We start from the raw sequence: 25697 nt of genomic DNA, 5'->3' as shown, positions 1-25697 counted from the left end.
CATTGACATTAGTTCAATATGAGAAATGAATATCATTAGCCTCTACCATGTTTTCCTGCCATGCAAAAGCAATTCGTAGGAAATGGGCAAGGTCCTGAATGGTACTTGAAATAACCCAACAAATCATAGTCATTGGAAGTTTTAGACTGGCATTCAAACAAGTATTTACCAAATGTGCAGACACTGTTTGACATATGGAAAAGAAAAAAATTTAAATGTTTCTTGCCAGCAAAACATTATTTTTTAGAGTTGATGTGATTTGGTGTAATTTAGTACTATCATGTTCACAATAAAGATTCCAAATAGCTTTTCTCTATTACAACAAAAATAGAATTACTTGGTCATATTTCTTGCTAAGAAATCCTTCCTGCAGATCTCACCCATTCCTGGAAAATGGTTGATTCTCTGAAAAACAAAACATAAGGAGGCATTAGTGTTTTCATGGTTTACAGTCATATATTTATTTGTTCACTTATATATCCTTCATAAATAAGCTTTTAATATTTATGTGAGTAAAGAATCTTATAAACACACACAGGGCAGAAAGAAAAAATGTAATTTAAAAAAATCAAAAGCAGGGAGTTTGCACAATTGATGAAGTTCTAGTTCTCTATCTTAATTTATCAATAAGGTAAAGAACACTAGATTTGTAGCCTAGGGTCTGGATTCAAATTCTTATCAGGCTAACTGCTAACTATTGTGCTACTTGTCCTTTCTGGGTCTCTGTCTCCTCATGGTTTGTAAAATAGGAAAATGGAAATGGATTTGAATTTCATGCTCTTAAAGGCTCCTTCCAGATTTAAATACTAAAATCCCTGAAACTGTAAAGCCCATCTATGACTACTGTTACTACTAATAGTCATTAAAGAACCATGGATGGGGAAAGCCAATTTTGTTACAGAGCCAACAGTGACTTGTCTCTACAGTCAACCATGAATTGTCTATACTACATGAAAAGCATTATTCAACAGGTCAACATTTTAGACCATCATTCACGTATACATTTTTATGTCTTTTTGTCATTTTCAGCATAGGTATGATGTCCTATAAACAAAATGATTATACCAGAATTTCAATGGATGACTCACGAGGATCTGAAAAAATGTCTATAGTTTCCAGATCCTAGTCCTTGTTCAACAACTCTGCAAGGTCTCTTCCACCTGAGTAATGATGATAGACTCGTGCAAGTCTTGCTAGCTTCTAAAGCACCTACTTTAAAGTCTCTGATCATCCAGCCACGGCAGGCTGGAAGAGCATGATTATCCTTCTTAAAGACAAGGAATATGATGCTCAGACAAGATAGAAATGACCTATCAAAGGTCTCACAATTAGTCCATGAAGAACTGTAATTCTTGGAGCTTCTGGCTCCAAACTTATGATCTCTCAGACAGAGGGAAAGTTCAAGCATAACATTTTTTAAATTTATTTTCTTAAGCCTTCCCTAAAAGTTACAAAAAATTTTCAATCTGTAATCATAAGGATTGTGTGCAAAATAAGAGGGAAAACAGCAAGAACCTAACAGAGTGAGTCATTCAGCTGAGTAGAATCCATAGGTAGAAATGATAGCAACAAAATAAAATGCTTAAAAGAGGTTTGTCAAGGCAGAGTCATCTAAGGGAATGAGTGTGAAACTTGGAATCATAAAGAAATGGGATTATAAATTGCCTCTAATACTTCAGCTATGTGCTCACTGGCAAATGACTTTACTATCTAAACCTCAACTTCCTTGCCTGCAAAATGGGGATAATACCATCTATGGTCACTAATAATGGTATTCTGAAGATCAGTATGTAAAAGAATCTCATAAACCTTAAAATACTAAATAACTGTCTCATTACTATTTCTGCTAAGCCTTCTTTTAAGTCCCCTTCCAATGACAAATCATATTTTAGAAGTAACCTTGTGTTCTTGAAGTAAATCAAAGGTATTATAAATTTTAAGTTGGAGGCACATCAGGAGTTATGTATTCTAACTTTCACATTTTATAAATAAGGAAACTGAGTTCCCCAGAAGGGAAGGGGCTTGCCTAGAGTCACATAAATAAATATGTATATTAAAAAAGATACATGTATACATACAGAAGTCTATATACACATATAAATAGACAGATACACACATGCTTATACACATCTATATAGAGACAGTTAGAGATAGGCATAAATATGATTACGCTAGCTTGAAAGTAAATTAAGATGCAGTTCTTTCATCATTCAATCAACACTGATTTAGTGCTCATTATGCGCTGAGCATTGCACCAAATCTTAAGTTGGATCCAAAGTTTAGATAAGACACTGCCTGCCCTCAAGGAGCTCCCAGTTGAAAGCTCACACAATGTTTACTTCTCACCTGGTAGTTCTGTAGCTCTGCAATCTTTTCCTGCTGTACGGCAGCATCACACCAAATAAGATTACTTGTTTCATCTTCATCTCGAGTTTTCACAAATCCCAACTCATCTATTACTAAACGAACTACAAACAATGTTTAAATTGACACCAAATAGTGTAACACAAACATTTCAGAAACAAAGTCATCATGAAAATATTTACTATGTGATCACTGAGTACTTGGCCTTCACCTAGATACTATTTAATGGAAAATGTCCAGAAAAAAAGCCTATATTTTTAGTGTCTGAAGAGTGGGCAGCTCTGGAGAAAGTTTAATCAGTAATGGATGGCAGGAAACAAAAGCTCTTTCCAGATAGACTCGAAACCTTATCTTTTTAGACTTAACTCGTTTACCAAAGTGCCAAAGGGCATAGAAATCATTTATATCACTGATGAACACCATAGACTCCAGATATACCACTTCTGTTAGGGGAACTGTACTTTTATGGCTTATCCCTGACCTTGGGCTAGCTCCAAAAGGGCCAAGGTAAAAATAACCCTTGCACTCCATAGTCTACTGCCCTCCCTACTAAGGATTATTTTTAGTCTTCAGCACCACGGCAGCTGTGCTGGGCTAGTAGGGCATGTCAGTGATGAAGAAGGGTCCCAATGGGGAGCCCCTGACCTGACACTCGTCTCTGTTAACCACCATTCTGGCCCAAATTCCCATGTATTAGGGGAAGCCTGTTTATCTGTGTATTAGTGACTGATCCCAATATCACACTTATATTTCCCTGGATGTTTGAGTTGAGAATAATGGTGAAGACCAAAGCTAAAAGTTTTAGGTTTCTTTTTTTGTTTTGTTTTGTTTTGCTTCAATTCTCAAGTTTGCATAGTAACATAGCAATTTTTTAAATTCACTTTTGTAGGTGTACTACACCTAATCAGTAATTAGAAGAGAATTCATTTTCCTGATGAAATTTCCAAGAGTTTCAATTAGAAGAAAAAGGTAAATTTCTGACTAATAAAAGATGGCAGACAGATTCTAGCAATCTTTCCCTCATTATAATGTCTCAAAACAAAGTTGTCAGGACAGCCATGTAAAAGAGGGTAGGCTTCCCAAGTCTTTATTAAAGCCTCATGCATTAACATCATGGTTTTAAAACTGATGCTTCTTTTAAAAAAAGATGTTAGTGGATTAGAACTTCATAATTACTATGCAATTTGAACCTAATTGCTACTTAATAGAAGTTTGGAAATACATTGACATCTGAATTAAGATGACCACCATCCAATGCAAAAAACCTCTTTCTGACCTCTGACTTCTAAATAAAAGGATCGTGATAGAATCAATGGCTCCTCATATTTTAGAGCTGGAAGGGACTTCGGAGATTATCAAGTTCAACCCCCTCATTTTACAGTTGAGAAAACAGATGGAAAGGGGTTAAATGACTTGCCTATGAGTCAGGGCTAAGAGTATACATACACGAGTTATAAAAATAATCACAAACTTTTACCCAATAACCCCACTGTTAATATATACCCTAAGGGTGTCATTAAAAAGAGCTATCTGTTTGAAAAACACTTAGAGCTGCATTAGCTGTAACAGCAAAAAAAAAAAAAATAGAAACAACCTTGGCATCCCAAAGTAGAGGACTGGCCTGCCTGAAAGATCCATACTCTCTCTGGAAAGATCACAATGAATCCCAGCTGTACCTCTTTACCTATGGGGAACCTGGGCTTAACCTAGAGGAATCTTCAGCCAATTAATGACAGGACCAAGGTTAGAGCAGAGCTAACACACCAGCCAATCCAAAAGCTCCTTCTGCCTAATCAAGGCAGATAAAGAATTAAGCAGAAGCAAAAGTGGGTTGTTTGCTTAAGGCTATGGAAAGGAAAATGAGAAATAAACAAGAGATATCTCCTTAACATATAAATAGTAACCCCTTTCCCTCCCTTTCTATTTCTTCCTCCCTGCCTTGGGTTGGGGTAAGCAATGAACAGTGGTAACTGGGGCTATTCACTCTGCAAGGAAACACAAGGACTGTTAGTGCAGCCCCCCAAAGCCAGGAAATATGGGGACCTGGAACCAGCGCTCAGACTCTGCTTAACTGTCTTCCCCTAGTACAGAGGGGATTAAGCCTGAAACTTGAAAGGAAAGGAAATCATAAAGACCAACACTATTTTCCCATCACTTTGAAGTCATCTCTTTCTTCTCTCCAATCATATGTCTTGATACATCTTTTCTAGAACAACAGCTCACATTCATACAGCATTTGAAGGTTCTACAAAGTATTTTGGACACAGCACCACAGTCAACGTGCTAGTGTCTTTCTTAAAGCTCTTCCATTCTATGAAACAATTTTCAGATTGCAACTGGGACAGTTGAGAACTATTAGGGGACCTCAATTCCAATTAACTTTGCCACTGGCTGCTGATTAAGTATGGATGAGTCACTGTTTTCTAGTAAATGGGAAAAGAATCTTAAAGATTAATGAAGTGTGCAGAGGGTAAGGGCAAACAAGGACCCTGGTGCTAGAATAATGTACTATACCCTCTCCTCTCTCCCTTCTCCCTTTCCTCCTCTATACCCGTTTTGGAATGAAAAGTTTGGGGAAAGAGGAGTGCTTTGAATAAGTATGGCAATCGTAAAGAGTTTTGTGATCATTTCTCTACCCAAGTCCTCCTCTGAGACCCACATTATGGTGTGAAGGTGACCCCTGGCTGGAAAGAATGGACCCAGACTCTCTGTCTATCCTTTGAAGACCAGCCTAGCTAAGTTTGGAGAGGCTCATCACCGAGTTGGCTGCAAGGTGATAAATTTTTTGGCCACAGCAACTCCAGAAGACCACCTTGTAAGGCATGAAGAGATTGCAATGCCTGTCCATGGGGAAAGTACCCACAGCAGTGAAATTAGACCCTTGGAGTATTGATGTCCTCTGATTCTTGGAAAAAATGAGAGGCATACATGCCAACCGTTCCTCCCCAGGGCTCACTGATGATCCAGTGAAAATTATTTCACTTTAAAGGAACTAACTCTAAGAGGCAGCATGGTGTTATATGAGCGCAGGCATTCCTGACCAGGGGTACATGTAACCCCAGGCATTAAGAGAAATGTTTTAGGTGGTACAGAGAATATTTAGAACATGGAGTTATATAGGTATGTGGCTAATGCAATTCACTCTTTAATTTTATTTCTTATGTGCTTGGTAAATTCTAGATTTTTTTTGCATTTTAATATTATATAGGAAGGTACGAGAAGGTTTATTGAAAGCCCACAGCTCTAGAGACTGAAAAAAAATTGGGAAGCTCCTAGTGGTGGGCAAAGCTCTGGCTAGTCAATGGGCTTCTGTCTGAATTTTATCTCTGCTCCAGACTAGCCAGGCAACCAAGCAGATCTCTGTTTCATTTTTTGTCAAATGATCAGGTTCATTTCAATAATTTCTCAGGTCCCTTTCCAACTCTATATCCTAGGAGTTCTTCACTCATTCAAAAAAATTAGGATCTGACTTTAAGAAGAATCAGGTCACCCCAGAAGTCCCCAAAACCTTGAAAAGAAAAATGGCATTAGTACAAGATCTTCCCTTCAGGTGGTTGTCAACTAGCTGATGAAGCATTTTCACGTTCACATTTTCCTGTGATAAAGGATCAGCAGAGAAGCCTTTAAAGTCACTCACACCATTTTAAGCCTTATAAAAACTCTCATTAGGGATAGTTGCCTATGGGATTTCATTGCTACAGAAACTCCAGGCTGAGGAAACTCTATCCATGAAGGTCATAACTTTTTCTGTAACTAGTCTCAGAAAAGTTGCCTTGAACACTGAAAAATTAAATGACTTGGTCAGGGCCATACAGTCAATATTGGCAGAGGTGAGACTAGAGCCCAAGTCTTTCCAGCTCAGAGGGCACCTCTCTTTCATGCCACAGATACACCCCCCCCCAAAAAAAAACTTTGCTCGAAGAACTGGCATCATCCATTAGTTCATCCATTTGGAAACATCTAGTCCTATTGTTCTATTAGCATGAGGAACTCCCACTGTAGACATTTCTTCTACCTCTGCAGATCCAGCCTTTCATCTGTAACTTTCAGTCTTAGCCAGTGGCCTGGGGCATGGAGATGTTGAATAATTTGTCTAGAGTCACATGATCAGGATGTTTCAGGGGCAAGATTAAAACCCAGGTCTTCTTGACTCTAACATCAGCCCAGGATCCACTATACATGATGAGAGAGATCTTTTGTTTTAGAGAAACTAAATTTCAAAATAATTCTAGTCCTAAATGAGATAAGAAATGCATGGGCATGCTAGTTTCCCTTTGTTTCATAATTAGAAGCATATCTACAAAGCTTTAGTGTTATTACTTTGTACAGAAATAAGAACTTAAATAGGGAAAAACAAAATCACAGGTGCCATTTATTCCTTACTCAGTAATAATGAAGGCTTTTAGTTTTACATTGATTGCCTAATTGTTTACTGATGTATTAAATACCTCACAAAACAACAAATTTTAAAAAGGGGAACAAAAATACATTCTAGAAATAATAGCTATTCCTTTTTTTCTTCCTAATCTCATTTAACCTTTACATCCCACATTAGTCAACTTAGTTCAGCTCAATGGCAACTATGAAAGTCTTTTTAATCAAAAATATATACCTACCAATTTCAAATTTTGTACCAGAAACATTTGCTGTGATGGATCCATTCTTCTTCTTCTTTCTGACTTTTCTTTTCATTTTGTTTTCAAAAGACAATTCTGAGTCCAGACCTAGTTGAGAGGGTCCTTGACTGTCTATGAAAGAAAGAAAATAACCCAACATCATAAAAACAGATCAAGTCATGCCCAGGGAATTCAACCAGTAGTCCTCAATTTCTTCTCCAACTCTAAGGTTTGAGGATAATTTCATATTGAGGGCTGTACTTTATAGTGGGTTTCAATCAAGGAACTTACCTCCTTCCTGAGGCAAGGATGGCATTATGCCTCTGATGATTTAGAAGTAGAGTGAATGTTGTCCCAAGCTCTTAAGAAAACAGTATGGTCTGCATCAGCCCAATTTTGATATGGCCTAAAATCACCGAAAGCTCCTATCATACCATCTCAGTGGAAAAATCCTTAGATTCCAGAGAGCTTATATATTGGAATAGGAAGGTATCTGTACAGAAAAGAGAAGATAATTTCCAAATTCAGCATCTACAAATATATTTTGACAAACACTAGAGTTACATAAAACCCTTCAATGATGCCAAACATTTTCTTCAGCTCAAATTTGATTTTTTTTTGGTCACCCAGAGGAATAATATCAAGCTCCTGCAATCAGGCTCCCAGACTCTGCATTACCTGTCCCAAGTCTTCATCCTTCACCAACACCCAGGCAAATGGCTGGATCCAAAGAGAGTGATGACCCATAGTCCACTAACTACATCCCTCTTTCTCTTACCTTTCACAAAAGTCACTCACTTTCCTGGAATAGAATTACTAATCCTGTCTGCCAAAACCTTCTTTCTACCTTTCATTCTTTCAAGATTCTGGCAAAGGGTTATGGACACAAGAGATATTCAATAGATGCTAGCTGCCAACCATAGACTGACCATGAAGTACCTCTTAAAGCTCACCTCATCTAGTTAGTACACCTGCCCAGAATGAACAGTAAATGGCTCCTGGCCATCACTGACTCCATTTCCTTAATCATTCCAATCTCACCTGGCTGTGTGTGTGTCCTTTTTTTTTGTATTTTGGGGGTGGGATGGGGAACAGAATGGAGCAGGCTAAACCTGAACTTATAAGGACATTTAGACAACAAAACTTACAGAATGGCCAGGCATGGATGAGTTAAGATCTTCATCACCTGAGGGAGTACTCATAAGTCCCTTTATCTACTCTGCCATGCTGTCACTCAAGAAAATAACTTGTCCTTATATTTTCATGTCTTTAAGTTGTATGTCTGGGTGCAGAAGCTCCCTCCATCAAAATAAGCCAGAACCTTTTGTACAACTGATAATGTAATGGCAACTTCTGGTCACCCAGAGCATTGGGAGGTTAAGTGATTTGCTTTATAGAGTTTAGATGAGGTAGGACTTGAACTCTTATCTACTACACTACACTGATTAGTATGGCATAGTCAAAGATATTTCAAATATTCTCTCCTCAATTATTTCCAGAATGCTTTTCATCTGAATCTAGTCTATGGTCATATCACGGACTATACTTTTTTTTAAATATATATTTCAATACATATTATAGCAACTCCCCCACCACAGCCAGTTGCTTAATGTAAACTATCTGAAGCTTGAGACTATGCTGTTTTTCATCCTTGTATTAAGTATGCCTAACACAGATCCTGCCCACATCAAGGACTTTTTAAATGTGTAATCTAAATGCAATCCAAAAGAACATGTAAAAGATACATGGAAGCAACAAGGAAGGGAAGGAATGCTTACAAACAACAACATGCACATAAGAAGTGGTATACAGGATATTATCAAGATTGTCTTTAATTAGAAAGATCTATCCATTGACCAAATGCAGTAAGAATGAATGATGGCAGATGGAGAGCCCCAAGTGGTACGTGCATACAAGATATTCAGAAAATAGGAGAAATGATTCCAGCTGATCCTTTAGATACAGAAAAACAAGGACAAAAAATTAAAATCTCCTAAGAGATTGTGAAAGAGTTGCTATCTGCTAAGATGGAGACTATACACCATGAGTAAAGTCAGGAATCCAAAGTATCACTGACAAATTGGATCCCATCCAGGAGAAGGTGATGGGTATGGTAAAGGGCCTTGAAACTATGTCATATGAGGATCAGTTGAAGGAACCGGAGACTTTAGGGGAGATTTGATATCGGTCTTCAAATATTTGAAGGGCTGTCATGTGAAAGACAAATTAGATTTATTATCCTTGGCTCCAGGGAGGCGAACTAAAACCAACAGGTGGAAATCACACGAAGGTGGCTTTTGGCTCCGTCTAAGGAAGATATTCCTAACAGTTGGTCCCTTTCAAAAATGGAATCAAGTCTCATAAGGTAGCAAGCTCTTTGTCACTGGAAAAGTTTAGGCAGAAGTTGGACGACCATGTGCTAAGGATACTATTAACAGGAGTTCAGTTTGGAACAAAATGACCTTCAACTTACCTCCCACCCCTGAGGTTCTAGGTGGAAGCTTTCAGCATGCATGTATTTACTTTTTATTTGCATTTATGACCACATTTCCCTCACTTACTAAAAGTATCTTAAGAAACTACCTAAAGGCAATATTTTGAACTAGCAAGAACTCCTTAGCTGTTGAACCAAATTGTTGAATCTAATTAAAGGCTCTTGCTGCATTCTGAAAATGACAAATCATACCCAGTACTATGCAGTGTACTTAGTGGTGACCAGATCAATATTTGTTGTTCATAGGATAATAAGATGTACGGCTGAAATGGGACTTGGAGATCATCTGTTCCAATCCCCTCATTTTTCAGATAAGGAAAGTGGGGTCCAGAGTACATGTGCAACTTGTCCAAGGTCATACAGCCAACAAATTGCAAAACCAGAATGGTAATGCTAATGAAAACGCAGTCTCCTAAAATGTAACCTAACATCTCCAGCACTTTATCCCTGATGAGATTCATTACTGAAGACACTTAAGAGCTCCATTTGTTTTTGAGTAGGATTGTCTGAGGACATTTTTTTGTATAGTTCTCCAGAAAACTTCAAGATCAGATTAATAAAATAAACTGATAAAATGAACTGAAATCTGTTCTTATGAAAATTCATAATTCTGAAATCAATTAAAGCATGTGTTGAGCTCTACCTCCAGAATATGCTACCTGCTCTGGGGAATAACAAATAAAAAACATTTCTTACCCTTAAGGAGCTTTCAATCACACTGCAGTGCATATTGTAAAAATGCATGAGCTCAGATCCACCCCCTTAACCAATGCAAACACATAAATATAATTTGAGACAACCTAGCTCATAAAGTACCCCCCTAGAGTCAGCATTTATCAAAATCCTAAAGCTTTATGATTTTTCAGTCGTACTTTTAATAAATCAGTGGCACAGATAATCAAACAGACACATAATCCCCCAAATCAGTTAGACTTTGCTGGGGAGAAGGTTTTTAGTACCTCATTATAAAATGGGGTATGTCTAATGTCCTGTGCATTCATATGTCAAATCAAAGCAAAACATCATAATGTTAAGGTAGCTATGCTGGGGTCTCTCCACCCTGGAAATAGGCTGATTTTTTTTAAAAGCATTACTCTAAAGGATGAGTTTCTTTGAGCCAGCTTGCTAGCTTCCCCAAGGGAGATAACTGTTTTAATGTGAAAGTATTCCTCCTCTACTAGCTCCAGTTAGGCAGCAATAAAACAAAGATCCTGTTTATTACAACAAAGTACTTAATTCAGTAAAAGTAGGTGACGATGTCAATAAGTATTTGAAAGCAGTATTTGCCCATGTAATTCTACAATGAAAAGTGTTTTTCTCTATAAGAACTCCAATCAATTAAATTTTAAGGTTACTCTTTCAAAAGATGGCAAAAACAACAAGAAAAAGGTTTTATTCTGTATCATATTCAGGACTTGGGGGTGGGAGGGTAGGGCAAGGGGAATTATGGCTTAAAAATCTAGGCAGGAATTCTACATCTAATTTTTCTGTCATTTCAAAGCTCTCATATTTCTCTGATCCCAGAAAGAATATTCTAATATTCTAATGACTACATAGTAAATTTCCATATATAACTGCACAGATTTTCAAAAACTACAAACACCTACTATTATATTATCTCTGATTTCTTTTCACTGGGTTCTAGGCAAGCAAGATATTTGAGATGACCAAACCACCCAGTTTCCAAGAGAAGGAAGGAAATCTCAGTCTCCTCTGTAACCCAGCAGCAAACCATGACTGTGCTCCAGAATCCCAGGCTCATCCACTATTCAGCAAGGTGGCTTTCTACAATGTTCAGTTTCTAAAAGGAAGAGACAACATTTCTCCCTTCATCAGAAAATAGGCCAATCAGGTAAAACTAGAAGAGAGGAATGGCCTCTGAAGAACTCTCACACCTTGTCCAGTTGAAAAAATTCTGCCTTCTGAGTATTTGGTTTTGAAGAAATTTGATTTCTTATTTTAGAATTTTGAGTCAGGGTGGCAAATGTTGTGTGTAGGAAAGAGGGGTGTAGTAAGGACGTGTGCTGTGTGTGTTTTCTCCCAAAGGAAAATAAATTTTATTTAAAACCAAATCCCACAATCTTTAAAAAAAAATTATCAAATGCCAGGTTGGTGCTAAAGAATGCTTGTAATTGTAAGGCATCAACAATAGCTGCAAGAAACCAGAAATCAACCACTTCCTCCTCTGCCAATCCCTGCCTTCTTCTGTTTGCCCAGTCCAATTTTGTAGACTAAAACTCAGATATTTTATCTGGAGAAGAAACTAAAATTATTCAAGAATTCTTATTTTGAAAAGTAATAGAGTTTTACAACCATAATATATGCCTCATCTCTTCCTCGGTGATTTAAAGGAAACCCTAATTTTTTTTCAATTCTTCCTTTGACTACTAAACATAAACTCTTCCCTTTCTTACATTTGTTTGTGTCGGTTATTATTATTAATGTTATTATTATTATTAAGTATAGAATGCTTGTGAAAAGCTCCAAAGGAAGCCAGCTTTCCCCAGACGTCACCTAGGAAGATAGAGGAGCCTAGGGAATAAAGAGCACCTTCTCTGCCTTCTAACAGAGCCATGTCTTTACCTTAATGGTGGCCACCTCTGACTCTGAAAGTGAGAACCTTGGGGGATTCCTGAGAAGTGATATAACTGTCAATATTCAGGCTAGGCCACTAATGGAATCATGTGTCTACTGGCAACCCAAGGCCTCTGGGGGAAATGTCCAACATTAGAGAGCTGGGAGGGTAAATGCTGCCAGACTGTAACTCAACTAGGGATTTAGCCCTGGTAGCGGAGAGGGGCCCCTGTAGGGCATCCATCCCACCTGTTCACACCAGGAGGCAGCTGGACGCCATATGCCTTGGCCCTTCACGCTCCTAACGTCCAACCAATAGATTACAAATAGACTCTATCAGGGTAGAAAGGGGACCTTTAAAGGTCATCTCGTCCTACCCCTACCCAAAACATAAAATCTCTCTAGAATCAGAGCCACACGTACCTCAACAAAGGCATAGAGTGGCAGAGAACTAGTTTCTTTAGGGCTTCTAAGTTCTTTGGGCATTCTTCTTTCCTAAGTCAACATAGGCTTCCTTCCCATCCCACTGGTTCTACCCTCAGAAGAGAGACAAACGGACTTTCTGCAAGTCAATCTTTCGTGTGTGTGTATAGGTGTAAACCTATATGCACACCTATAAAGTTCTAAAGTCAGCTATCATACCTCCATCCCTGCCCAACCCAGTGCCTTTCCTTTCCCTTTGACGTGGTTCCTTGACATTCGCCATCCTGCTTTTGCATTTCCAGACCCACTTGAGTCTAATATCCTTGCTGAACCAAGGTTCTCAGAACAGAACACAAGATTCCAGGCATCTAATTAGGACACACTCCAGTGAGACCAGGGACTCCTTCTGGACACTTGATTAATGCAATCTAAGACCTCATTAATACATTTGGCTGCCATATCACATGAATTCTGCAGTTCACTCAAACTTCTGGGTCATTTTCCTATGAGTTTTCAAGTCACATTCCTATATCTTGTGTGTGTTTTAATTTAAGGGAAAGGATTAAGCTTTGGTCCATCATTCCTGCTTATTAAAGGGTTTGATGTAGCAGAAAGAGTGCTAGATGCTGAATCAAGAAATGTATTAGAAGGGCAGCTTCTACATTTAACTGACCGTGGTGGGATCACGGACAAATCATTTGGCCTCACTAAACCAGTAAAATGGGGATCAAATCAGCATTCCCTACCTCACAGGGTTACTGTGAGAAAAGCACTTTATAAATCTTAAAGAGTGTCCCTCCAAAGTTCCTGTCATCCCCACACTGATAAGCATTCCATTTCTGTCCCTTCAGTTCAACACACATACTAAGTGCTTCCTGATAACATAAGGGCTGGCACTTAAGAGGACTCAAAAGTTTGTCCAGTGGTTTACATCCCTCAGTTCATTCCTCATGATAATCTTGGGAGGTGGGTGCTGGTATTATCCTCATTTTACAGATGGGGAAACCGAGGCTCAGAGATGTTCAGAGAGATCTGTCCATTGTCACAAAGCTAGTAAGTGTCTCATAATTGAACTCAGGTCTTTCCAATTCCAATGTGACACTTTATCTATTTTGACACCTAATAAAAGATACGATGCCAAATGGTAGGGATTAAAAGGCAAAAAGGAAAAGAGTTCCTGCCTTTAAAAGCTTCCATTCTATCAGAGGATGCACATAGATGAATAAATACAAAGTAATTTCAAGAGAGAGAAAAAACACTAACAACTGAGAGGACAGGTTGTCAGCAAAGACCATCCATCAGTAATGGCACTCCATCAGAAGCCTGAAAAAATGGGTGGATTTTGAATGCTGAACCCGAAGCGAGGAAGTGCATCCCAAGTAACAAGGGGAGCCTGTGCAAAGGCAAAGACCAGAGACCAATGTCAAATTGGTGTAAGGACACTTGGTAGGATAATTTGCATAATGCATGAAGAGAAGTGATATGAAGTAGGTTATTTTCATCCAGGTCAGTTATAGCATAATTACCAAAGACTGCCCTCAATGTTGATAAATAACATTAAGTGGGTATATGTATTGTGCATTCTCATAAATATTTTGGGGAAAGTAGGCAAGTAGAATAATAATTAATTGATATTCTCTTGGTCATTTTTTTCTTTCGTGAAAAGTTGAAGACTTTTCCCCCACTCCCTTGCTATCTTCCCTTCCCTCATATAACCTAGGAATCAATCCCTCAAACAACCTCACAACTGAGTGGCCTCAGGATACACTTGACCTAGTCTGGCTACTTTCCCCATCTTTGTTATGTTCTGGACCACTATTCTACCTACTCTAGCATACCTAGAACCATAATGCTCTAGTCTCAGGACAGCAGCTCTGACTTTTGATATAGAACATGTTGCACAGAATCTCCTGTATCAAAGCCAGACCCACTCAAAAGAAATTGGCCTAAGGACCCACTCTGGAAAATTAGATAAAATTGGATGAAAAATTCCTATTGTCCCAACTATTACATACAGTTGAATAAATAACCTAGAAAGGCCACCCAAGAGCATTTGATCAAATACTTTGCAAACTTTAAAATGCTATGTTGACATTGTTAAGATAACATCAATAGCAGCAGCATCTTAAGACAAGCACTGAAAATGAATTCAACATGAGGTGAGTGGGTTGAATGGTCTCTAGGAAACTGCATCCTGTTATGAATCTTACCCATTTTTTTTACCTCAAATACTGCATGTACCATTATAGCAATGAAGGTCTATGGGGTTTCCACCATCTGCCTGGTCATCTAGGCTGAAATCAGAGTCTCCTTCCTATCCAAATCTTGACAAGTCCAACTCTACATCAAAGCTCACACTCATATCCTTTCTATAAGTCCAACTCTACATTATAACTCACACTAGTGTAATCTCTACTTCTATAGCTTTCACCCTAATTAAGTCCATCAGTTCTTCATGCCTGGACTATTCTAAGAACCTCCTATTTAGCTTCCCCACTCCCTAATTAGTTTCTCCCCTCTCCCCTTCTCCAAACACTTATTGTATAGCTGCCATGAGGACATGGCCTGCCCCTGCATTCAAGGTTTCGATGATTCCCTACTACCTCTAAGGTAAAACTAAAGCTCTTCAAGATATAGACAGTGAAAGTCAAAACATTCAGGTTCTGACCTACTTTTCCAAACTTACTTCTTATTGATCTCTTTTTCATTCACTCAGTAGTCTAACCTTGGCATTCCATCCACACCTTCACATAGGACGTTCCCCTTGCCTGGGATGCCTCCTCATATACTCACTTCAACCTCTTAATATTGGTAATTTCTCTCAAGATTCAAATTAAGTTCTATTTCTTACAAAGCCTTTCCCAATCCCCTCAATAGGGAGAGCTCCCTAGTTCATCAAATTTTGTTGTGGTGGTTGTTGTTCGATCATTTTAAAGCCATGTCTGAGTCTTCATGACCCTATTCTTGGCAAAGATCCTAGAATGATATGCCATTTCCTTCTCTGGCTCTTTTTAAGATGAGGAAAACAAGGCAAACAGGGTGATTTGCCCAATGTTACACAGCCAATAAATGTCTACAGTCAAACTTGAACTCAGATCTTCCTGAATTTATGCCCAACACTTTATCCCCAACTGACTGCCCTCTCATTAAATTACCTTACATCTAACTTATCTCTATTCCTATTGTATCCCATACTTACTAACAGAATTTTCTTAAAAGCAAGGGCTACTTCAATGTTGTCTGTGTATCTTTAATGCCTAGAACCCAGTACCTGCTTAATAAATGTCTATTCCACTGAATTTTGTTATTGTGAGAATATTCCTTTATGTCTCATACCACCACTGTCCCAAATTATTCAGACTTCACAACCTAGGTGTCATCCTCAAGTCCTTACTCATATTCATACCACATATCCAATCTATGCCAAATCCTACCAATTATACTTTTACAATACCTTTCCTATATGCCCCTTCTTTCCCCTCACAGTTACCACCTTTATTGTAATTTCCTTCTCCTTTGTCCCTCTGTCCCAAGCCTCTCTCCCATTTCCATCATTCAGCTTAGGAGGCATCACCTGACCGTGTCCTCGTCAGACTCCTCAAATTCCAATGGTTTCCCCATTGCCTCCAGAATCAACTATAGATTTCCATCTTCTCTCTTCACAACCCAGTCTTTTCCGATCTTTTCTGTCTTCTTACACTTTGCTCACCTCCATATACTGCAAAGTCCAGTGACACTGGCCCATGACTCTGGGCAGTGACACTGGAGGAACTGCTGCTCCTTCCTCCCATGAGACACTCCAATTCCGTAACTTCACTGTCATCTCCTCTGTCCCTCCCAGCTTCCTTCGAGCTCAGCTCAAATCCCATTTACTACATTAGGGCATTCCCAGTGCCCCTCTTCTAATAATTTCCCTCTGAAATTACTTCACACTTCAGCTGTGAAGTCTGTTTGTAGCTGTTTACACATTGTGTCACCCCTTAGAATGTGAGTAGCTTGAGGGTAGGGGTTGTGTTTTTGCCTGTCTTTGTATCCCCAAGGCTTCATACAGTCCTTGGCACAGAATAAGCCCTTGGCAAAATATTTAATTACTGAATGACCTTTCCTTCTTGTTAATTCTTCCAATGATGCTGTTCTCCATGCACTGAGCTTACTTTTGGATTTTTTATTTATTTCTCTGTATTTAGGTCACAAGATCATAAATGGAGTATAAGCTCTTTGAGGCCAGGGACTACTTGATTTTGTCTCTGATTATCAGTGATTAAGCATAGTGGCATTATAAAGGCACGCAGTAGAAACCTGAGAAATTTTTTTCATGTAGTTTTTGTGTGTGTGTATATATTCCTAAAATGATTTCTAAGTGATAAGCAGTAAGTTAGAAATGTACCACAATAAAAGAGTTGATATCTTCAAGATACTAATTTTTGATGAAATGTTGAAAATTCAGCCATCAGAGATGACTCAGAACAATAAGGGAGGGATAAATGCCATTTCACAAATTGGAAAAGGAATTTTCCAAATGGTACTGGAGTGGCCAGAAAATTATTAATTCACTTCACAAATTATATTATTGCTCCCATCACTAGAGCCACCCCTGAGAGGCCACTGATTTTGATAAACTCAGTCCAATGGTGAATATAGAGAAAAAACAGAACAAGAACAAATACAGGCTGTGTTGGAAAACAGGAAGAAAAACACTATTAGCATTTAATAGCTAGGGTCAGAGTTTATATGGATCTGCAATGAAGGATAATAATTTGAGGGAAGGGGTGAGTTTGAATTCCACTGCTGCCATAATTTTATCTGGGTAGCAGCATGTTGTCATGGAAACTGTACTGACTTGGGAGGTGATGAGATAGATTGTAGGGCAAACTCTACACTAACTTCACCTCTGTTAACTGGAAGCTAATCACTTACCCTCATGGAGTCATGATTTTCTTCTCTATGAAACAATGTGATTTAGACTAGATAATCTCTAAGATGCTCTCTCCTTCTAAAATTCTTTAATTCCAAGTAAGACTGACTAATGACAGCTAACTTGTTTAATGCATTATGATTTCATCAAAGTAGTTTTTATTCTCTCCACCAAATCAGATACCAATCCCCATGCCCAGTCAGTTCTTTGCTCATGAGTTATTATGATCTCAAAGAATTTCCTCCCTAGTGGCCAATGCCCACATGATAAGCTTCTCTTAGAATTTAGATAGTGGATTGAAAACCAGGAAGGTTTCTGAGCACAGTAGTGGTGGGATGAAAGCAGTGGTTTAATAAGATCTATTGGGTTGGCGGAAATAGACTAGACAAAGGGAGACCAGTGAGGAGACTACTGCTTCAATTCCCAGGTAGTTAAGAGATAAGGGTCAGGACTATGGTGACAAGAGGGGTCATAGAAAAGAAGGGTTAGATATTTTTTTAAAATATATTAAGAAGGAATATCCAACTTCAATAAGGGAAGCTTGTTGAAGCTTAATAAAAATCTACTCAATGTTGAATGTCTTCAAAAGATTGAGGTAGATAATGGTGGAAATTGATTAAATAAAACAAGTTCTCTACCCTCAGGGAGCTCACAGTCTAATAAAAAAAATACCAACATATATACTCAAATGACTGTAACACGAAATGACTGTGTGATTGACTAGACATGGGGGCAAGGGAGAACTTTATTCAGATGAATAGCATCACTTTAGTTATCTCCTAACAGCCTTCTCCAAAAGCAAAATTGCCCTTTTTTCTGTAGTCTCTGCCAAGCAATCCACAACAGATTTCAAAACGCACAGCTGCTTAGATATTGAATAGCTGACATCATCCAGAACAATTGGGATTACAATAACACACTGGCACCACTCATTGTGGGTTCAAATCAAATGGGTTGTTAGAAGAGTTGCTTAGAAATACAATGACTTTTCTCTCCATATCTCTGGCCTGTGATATTCCCAAACTCTCACTAATCAAAATAATGTTCTGGGTCTAACAGAAATATCTAAATGTCCACTTCTAAATTCCTGCTAGTGGCCTAGGAGGAGATTATCTAATTATAAACAAGAGATCATTAATTTTGCCAAAGAAAAGAAGGGGTTAATATCTCTGAATGCTAGGTTTCACAAAATAGTTATTTTCTCAAAGCCTTGTGAATTGCTTAGCTTTTATTAAAAGCTTATATTCATAATGCAAAGTCCAAAAAGCAATTGCATCATCATCCATGTAGGACCCTGTTTTCCATTATCACCTAGTAAGACAACATGTACATAAATATTAGGTGATGGAGGATGATGAAAGATGATCTGCTTGAGGCAGATGGTCTAATTGTAAAGGATGACCAAGAGAAAGCAGAGCTACGCAAATGTGTTTTGTTTTGTTTTGTTTTTAATTCTATTTTCCTCTGTCAAAGAGGATTATCAGCTTATCATAGATTCAGAGTTTGAAGAGATCTTAAAGGTCATATATTCCAACACCTGGTTAGACAAAATAAACAACTGAGGCCCAGAGAAGAAAACTGACTGCCAATTATCACAGAGATAGTGAATATTAGAGCCAGGCTTTGAACCTCATCTTGTCCAATTTCTAAAGCAGGTTTCTTTCCATTGTATCAAGAATAGTCTTCATATTGGGAAGAATAAAACCAATATAATTAAGAGGAAACTGGAATCAAAGATAAGTTAAGACGTATTAAGAAATAAAGCCTCTAAATGAGTTCAAATCCCCCACTAAGAGGTAAAGTACATGCTAGAATGTCAATAAAAAACTTCACAAGTATGATCCCTGAGCAACTGTTGATAATTTTCAAGGAACTTTGGAGAACACAGCTAACAAACCTAGAAATTGGGGAATGTTCTATTTATTTTTTAAAGAAAAAGGCAAATCCCACAAACTAAAACCCAACAAGCTCTATACCACTAAGGGATCCAAAAAGTAAGCACTTAGAAGGGGACAGAAAGGTCACAGGATTGAGAGATGAAAAGTCCTTAATGATCATTGAGTCTAACCCCTCTCATTTTACAGATGAAGAAACCAAGCCTCAGAGAAGGAACAGAGATGAAATACTCACCTAGGTCCTTTGACCATACTACATCATGCTGCCTTGAGGAATCAACAGCCCAATAAAGAATGCAATAACTGAATCACCATGGCTCACTTCCTGACAGGTCTGATGAGTGTTAAAACATCTGACAAAAATCTTTCCCTACATCCCTATGGACAATGTGGAAACCTGTTAGCTGCAGGTGAATACTGTTAGGTGAATTCAGAACAGGTTGAACAACCTTACCCAACAAGTATTGATTAATCAATCAATTTTATTCTGCTGCAGGGCTCTGTCCATGGTCCCAATCTGTTCAACATTTTTAATCAAAGTCTTCGATGAATACAGAATGCTTATGAATTCTATGGTGGGAGCTAATACACTGGATGACAGAATCAAGATGTAAAAGGATGACAGGCTGGAACCCTGGGTCAAATCTATTGATTACATTTATGCCTATTTAATTTCAAATTTTATACTTGGGCTAAAGGATAGGAATTCTCTAAGTACAAGGGAGGGAAAACATAAGGAGACAGTTCATTGGGGGACTGAGGACGTGTCCTTTTGGTGATTTCAGCTGACTTTAAGCTTAGTGAGTCAATAAGAGTAACTTAGCCACCAAAAGAAGGTTAATTTTATTCCTATCCTATAATTAATAGACATATACTTTCCAGAATATGAAAAGTAATTTCCCCTTCTCCAGTGTGCACTGGTCAAAATAAAGTACTATATCTGATCCTAGGGATCATACCATAGGAGGGCCACTGATGAGCTGAAGCACATCTACAAGGTAACCAGAATTGTGAGGGCACTTGAAATTAAATCAAATAAGAAGCAATTGAAGGGGGTATAAAATTCTTGATGAGAAGATGTATGGAGAACAACATCTCTCATTAAATATCTGACAGGCCAACATGTCCAGGAAAAACAAAGATGCATTCTTCTTGCTCCAAAAGATAGAACTAGGACAAGAAGGTAGAATCTAGAAAAGGAGAGATGATTTCAGCTCAACATAAGGAAAAATTGCTAACAATCAGATTCATACAAAAAGAGAACGTTCTACTTCAAAAGGTTGTGATTACCATGGCACTGAAGAAGAGACTGGGTAATGTGATCGGACATTTGTTAAAGGTCAGCTATGTGCAAGGCAATAGTCAACCGGCACTAGTGGGGGAAAAAAGACAAAATGAAAGAGAGGTCACAAGCTCCATGGGTTTCTCCATCCTGCCCAACAGGTCTGTCACACAAAAAAGGTCAAGAACTTTCTGGCTTAAGGAAACTAAAGAGTGGGAAGTACAAAGGCATCAAGATGAAAGATGGAATGCAGGGTTCAGAAAAGAGCAAGTAGACCAGTTTGGGAGGGACACAATATGTATAAAGGTAAATAAGGAGAAGTAAGTCTAAAAAGGTAGGGTGCAGCCCTATTTCAAATACCCAGGTGAGGAGTTTGGAATTTTGTCCTAAATTGCCTAATCACTAATGATTTATAGGAAGATTATTTTGGTTCCTACATAGAATTCTAGATTGGAAAAGGGAGAATTTTTAAAAGACAAACCAATTAGGAGACTATTTTAAACCAGATAACTAAGTAGTTAGTATTGCCGTTAGTAGGATAGGGAAAGAAAAATCAGTAGATGAGACTCTAATTGACATCCTATCCATGCCTCTTCCTTAGTATACACTCCTCATATATTTGGATTAACGACAAGCAGCAGTGTTACAGGGAGCACTTTTTTCTAAGATACATAATTCATTGGGTTGGTGATCAAACTTGCCCACCAGTGCTAATCCAAAACACTAGAGGACTATTATTCCAATGCAAAACACTACTTCAGTTTTCCCTGAAAGAGTTGGTTTAACAGTCTAAATGGCCAACTAACTGGTGGGATTCATTTGGGAGGTGTATTTTGTTTTTTGGAAGACAATTATTTTTAAATGTGTGTATATATATAGATATATATATATATATATGTATGTATGTATGTATGTATGTATATATAAAATCTCTTGGCTCTAGAACAAAAGAAAGATGCATTTCACCGGGATAGGAAGAGCTTGCCATTCTCTCAGAGGCTTGCTTCTGTATTTCCAAACACTTCCACTTCAATGAAGTCATGATCTCATAGGTGTAGATACACCCTTCATCAGTACAGACTGAAGCTCATCTATGCCTTTTCATCCTGTCTAATTCGTGCCCATGCCATTCCATAAATCTTCATGAAGAATGGACCCAATGCACTGGAGGCCCCTCTCTCAATCTTTTAATACTTCCCAGAAAAGGGTAACACATCAGAGTAACACATACCTGATCAGATCCTTTACCCCTGGCTTTGATAATGCTTTTTAGGGTATTTCTTTAACAATCTTCCCTGTTCGTAGGATCCTAATGCCATAAGGGGCCACAGCAATCGTCTGAACCCTCTTGTTTGATATATAAAGAAATAAGCTAAGTGGCTTGCCCAACATCAGCTCAGCAATGCCAGAGGTAGGATTTTTGAACCCAATTCATCTGACTCCAACTCTAGTTCTTTTTTTCACTTTGCTACAACAACTTATTTATCCTTGGCCCTATGCATTCACTTTTTCATTGACCTATGGTCTTACATGAAGTTTTGATTCTTCCGAGGAGGTCAAAATAAAAAAATAAAAATCTTGTTAACTGCTAGGATTAGAGAATTCTGTCACAAGAAAATGCAATGAACCACCCCAAGTGAAAAGCCATAAAATTAAAATATGGCTCAGGAACCAAAACTCAACTTAAGAAGTTGTAAGAAAAAGGGAATAAAAAGCCCCAAGCCCAGTTGTCACATTATACAGTACACTGGCACCCATAGACTGCAGACATCAAAGTAAGGTCATGAGGAGGAATAAATGATCTGTCTGCTGTGTTTTTCCAGGTCATTATAGCTCATTAACTTAGGGGAAAGAGAGACTTCACAAGGTCATCTTTGCAAAGAATTACTGAAACCTTTTATTGTCTAATAGCTAGATCTATTGTCCAAAGAAAACCCACTCTTAGTGCCAAAACTGACCTAATTTCTTACAGACTGAGCTCATTCTATAAGAATGCTATGCATAGCATCATAAAATTTATTTCACATTTTAAAAAAATCACTGTGTCGTTTTTCATAGTCACAAAATGTGAAGACTGGAAGGGCTCTTCATGGTAATGAAGTATAGCACTGTCAGTAGGCAGAGCAGCCAAGTGAGGCCCAAGAACAAGTGGAAGTTCAGTGGGATGGAAAGGCATGATTCCCACTTACAGGTGGCATGTTGTTCCCTCAAAGAACATAAGTTCCATGGAGACAAGACTTGTTTCATTTTTGTCTCTAAATCTGCAGAATATACCCCAGCCTGATGCCTAATATTTAATCAAAGCATAGTGAATTATGGATTCCCAGTTTTACCATTTACTATCTGTGCAAACATGGGCAAGCAAGCAGACTTCTCTCTCAGTTCCCTCCCCTATCTAGTGACAGTATTAGCCTGGGAAACCTCTAAGGTCTCTCCTAGTTCCAGAATGCCTTGAGTCTACAAATTTAAGTGAGTTACTTAAGATCACATAAATTGTTATTGGCAGACTGAGACCAAGTCTCCTAACCTCAGGTCCTAGCATCTTTACTACCCCCCATGTTGTTCCTTTTTTATAGCATGTTTCTAACATGAAATAGGGATTTCAAAGAAATCCTTTTATTAAAAAAACACATAAAGAATGTCTCATTTTTTCATGGAATCACAGTCCTGGTACAACTGTAGACAAGTCACTTAACCTCTCACCGATAAAATGAAGAGGTTGGATTCAATGAATGACCTCTAAGGTACCTTCTAGTCTAAATCAACAATCCTATGATAAGACATGAGATCATCTAATGTGGCTCCTCCTTTTATTACAGACATAAAAAGTAGTTATCTTTTGGAGACTTGAATTAAATCTTCTCTTTCTTTACTCCAATTTAATTATGGAATTAAAAAGGGTAAGGAGGATCTTAAATAATAGTGAGATTTTCAAGTACACCATTAAACAATACAAAATTTAAAAGGTATAATTTCCTTCCCCACCTCCACCTATATTCTATCCTCTATATTCTTCATGTATTCTATCTTGGGGATGTTGATATATTCTTATAGATGTAAGGTTTGGGGATCCATTTATACAAATACCTTTTATTGGATCTTCAACCATGTTTCCTTCCCTATTTGAGAGTCAATATTTATTAAGTAACCACTTTAAGTTAATGACTGCATTAGGAAACATGGCTGGAATAAACATTTCAGTCCCAGATCTCATTTTAAATTTAAGATATATACATGAAAAATATAGGCTACATTTTCAAAGAACTATTCAGGTGAACACAATTATTCTGAGCTCCTCTTAGCACTGTTTGTATTTACTACTCATTTGGCAATGCATCCTACAATGTTCTGCAGCACTTCTCATACCGTTCTAGGAAATATTTTTCTTTTGTATTGTATTATTATTTATGAGTTGTAGGATTATCAGCCCTTCATGCCCTCTTTTTGCCACTCTTAAAAAGAAACGGGGGGGTGGGGAACATGGTACACAGTGTCCTGTGGAAAATCTTTCTTTTAGACAAGTATAAAGTGTCCAGATCCTCTGGTCTAGAGATATGAGGGTGCTCATTGTACCAAACCGTAGAATGAGATGAAGTCTACAAAATAAGATTCAGAGAGTTTAGTCTCATTTATACAGGAAAGACCAAATGGATAAAGAATACCGGTTATACATAATATTATAACATGGTTGGAAGGATGTCCCATCAAGCTTTCAGTACATGGGCTGAGTCCAGATTTGGAGAAGAGGATGCCAAGAGAGGGAATAGCATTTGGAAAACTGAACAGGATCTTCAAGGATCCCAAGATACTGTGACACAAAAAGCCATCTTTGTAACACAAACATTCTTTGGATGATACAATATGGCTGAAAATCATGGACCACCCATAGTCTCCAAGGAATTAAAATTATGGGTGATATGAAAGAATGTGGAAAGATATGTGGCATATTTAAGTGGGCCATAATATTTTGGCAATAACAACTTGAGCATAAAAGGCATTATTTAGGTTAATTACCAGAAAAACAGGGAGAAGAGCCACAGAGCAAGAGCAAGCAAGTTGCCATAATGTTAAAAGACTAAGGAGTGGGCCTCAAATATATTCTACAGAGAATTATAGCAGGAACTGCTCAAGAGTCTAATAGGAGGAGAAGATACAGAAGCATTACATTTTGCACCATTGTGGAAAATAGTGAGGTTGATTAAATCATGGATCCACCAAAGAAGTTATTTAATTAAAGCAATTATTACTTAGAGGCATAACCTACTTCAAATAATAGTGGACTTTGGGTCATGAGAAATGGATTTGAATTCTGGGTCTAACATTTATTAGCTATGGAAATATTGGCATAAAATCTAACTTTTCTATGCTGCATTGGTCCCATTTTACAGATGAGAAAACTAACACAATCTATCTTCATGGAGTTAGATAGAAAGCACTTTGGTTACCTTGTTGATATTACCATTATAAAGTTTTCCTATTCATGCCATATCTCCTTCAAGTCTACTGTAAGTCCCTTGGAGTCAAGGAATTATGGATATACTTCCTTAAACCCACCATAAAAGCTAACCCAAATCTGTGTAAACATTTGCCATTCAACAGATATCTTATAGATTTCTCAAAGTTGGAAAGATGATTTATCTAATGTAGTCACTATATCCTAATACACAAATCCGCTACACAATATCTCTGTGAAAGGGTCATGCAACTTTTGCCTATTTTCTTAAAGTTTCAGTTATTAGTAAGTTCTGAATTCATTTTGCCAAAATCTTCCTCCCTTTAATTTTCACCTAGTTCTAATCCCTGGAGTCGGAAGCTTCAAATATTTTAGGACAGCAATAACCTCTCCTCAGTTCTTCTCTTTTCTAGATAGGTCCTTCAATTGATTGGTATATGGCTAAGTTTCATATCTTTTCACTATCCTTGTCAATTCTCCTCTTTATAAACTTCAGTATAAAATGCCCCTCCTAAAATGTTGTTCTGAATAGAACTCAGTTTTCCAGATGAGTATGGGTAGTACAATGTATAGTGGGGACCATCCCTTACTTCTTCGTGGCCATGATTATATAATAATTAAATTAATCTATTGAATAAATTTGGTCTCCTAATCAAACCATTCTCTACTTGCCCAGTCAGC

At 37.9% G+C, this 25697-nt stretch overlaps 1 protein-coding gene across 10 annotated transcripts in view; it reads right to left on the bottom strand.

Moving 5' to 3' along the window:
* TTLL7 (tubulin tyrosine ligase like 7) overlaps positions 1–25697 on the bottom strand; it is a 228900-nt gene that overhangs the window by 146568 nt on the left and 56635 nt on the right. For all 10 annotated transcript variants that reach the window (XM_056815426.1, XM_056815425.1, XM_056815428.1 and 7 more), the window contains exons 2-5: positions 7272–7473; positions 6981–7112; positions 2347–2468; positions 338–405 (exon numbers count right to left, since the gene is read on the bottom strand). In XM_056815426.1, coding sequence (XP_056671404.1) covers positions 338–405; positions 2347–2468; positions 6981–7112; positions 7272–7296 — 347 coding nt within the window. In that variant the 5' untranslated portion in view covers positions 7297–7473. The remainder of the gene's footprint in view (positions 1–337; positions 406–2346; positions 2469–6980; positions 7113–7271; positions 7474–25697) is intronic.

The sequence above is a fragment of the Monodelphis domestica genome, chromosome 2 (assembly GCF_027887165.1).
Source record: "Monodelphis domestica isolate mMonDom1 chromosome 2, mMonDom1.pri, whole genome shotgun sequence".
NCBI classification, from domain to species: Eukaryota; Metazoa; Chordata; class Mammalia; order Didelphimorphia; family Didelphidae; genus Monodelphis; species Monodelphis domestica.
This window is presented reverse-complemented; position numbering and strand designations above follow the sequence as displayed.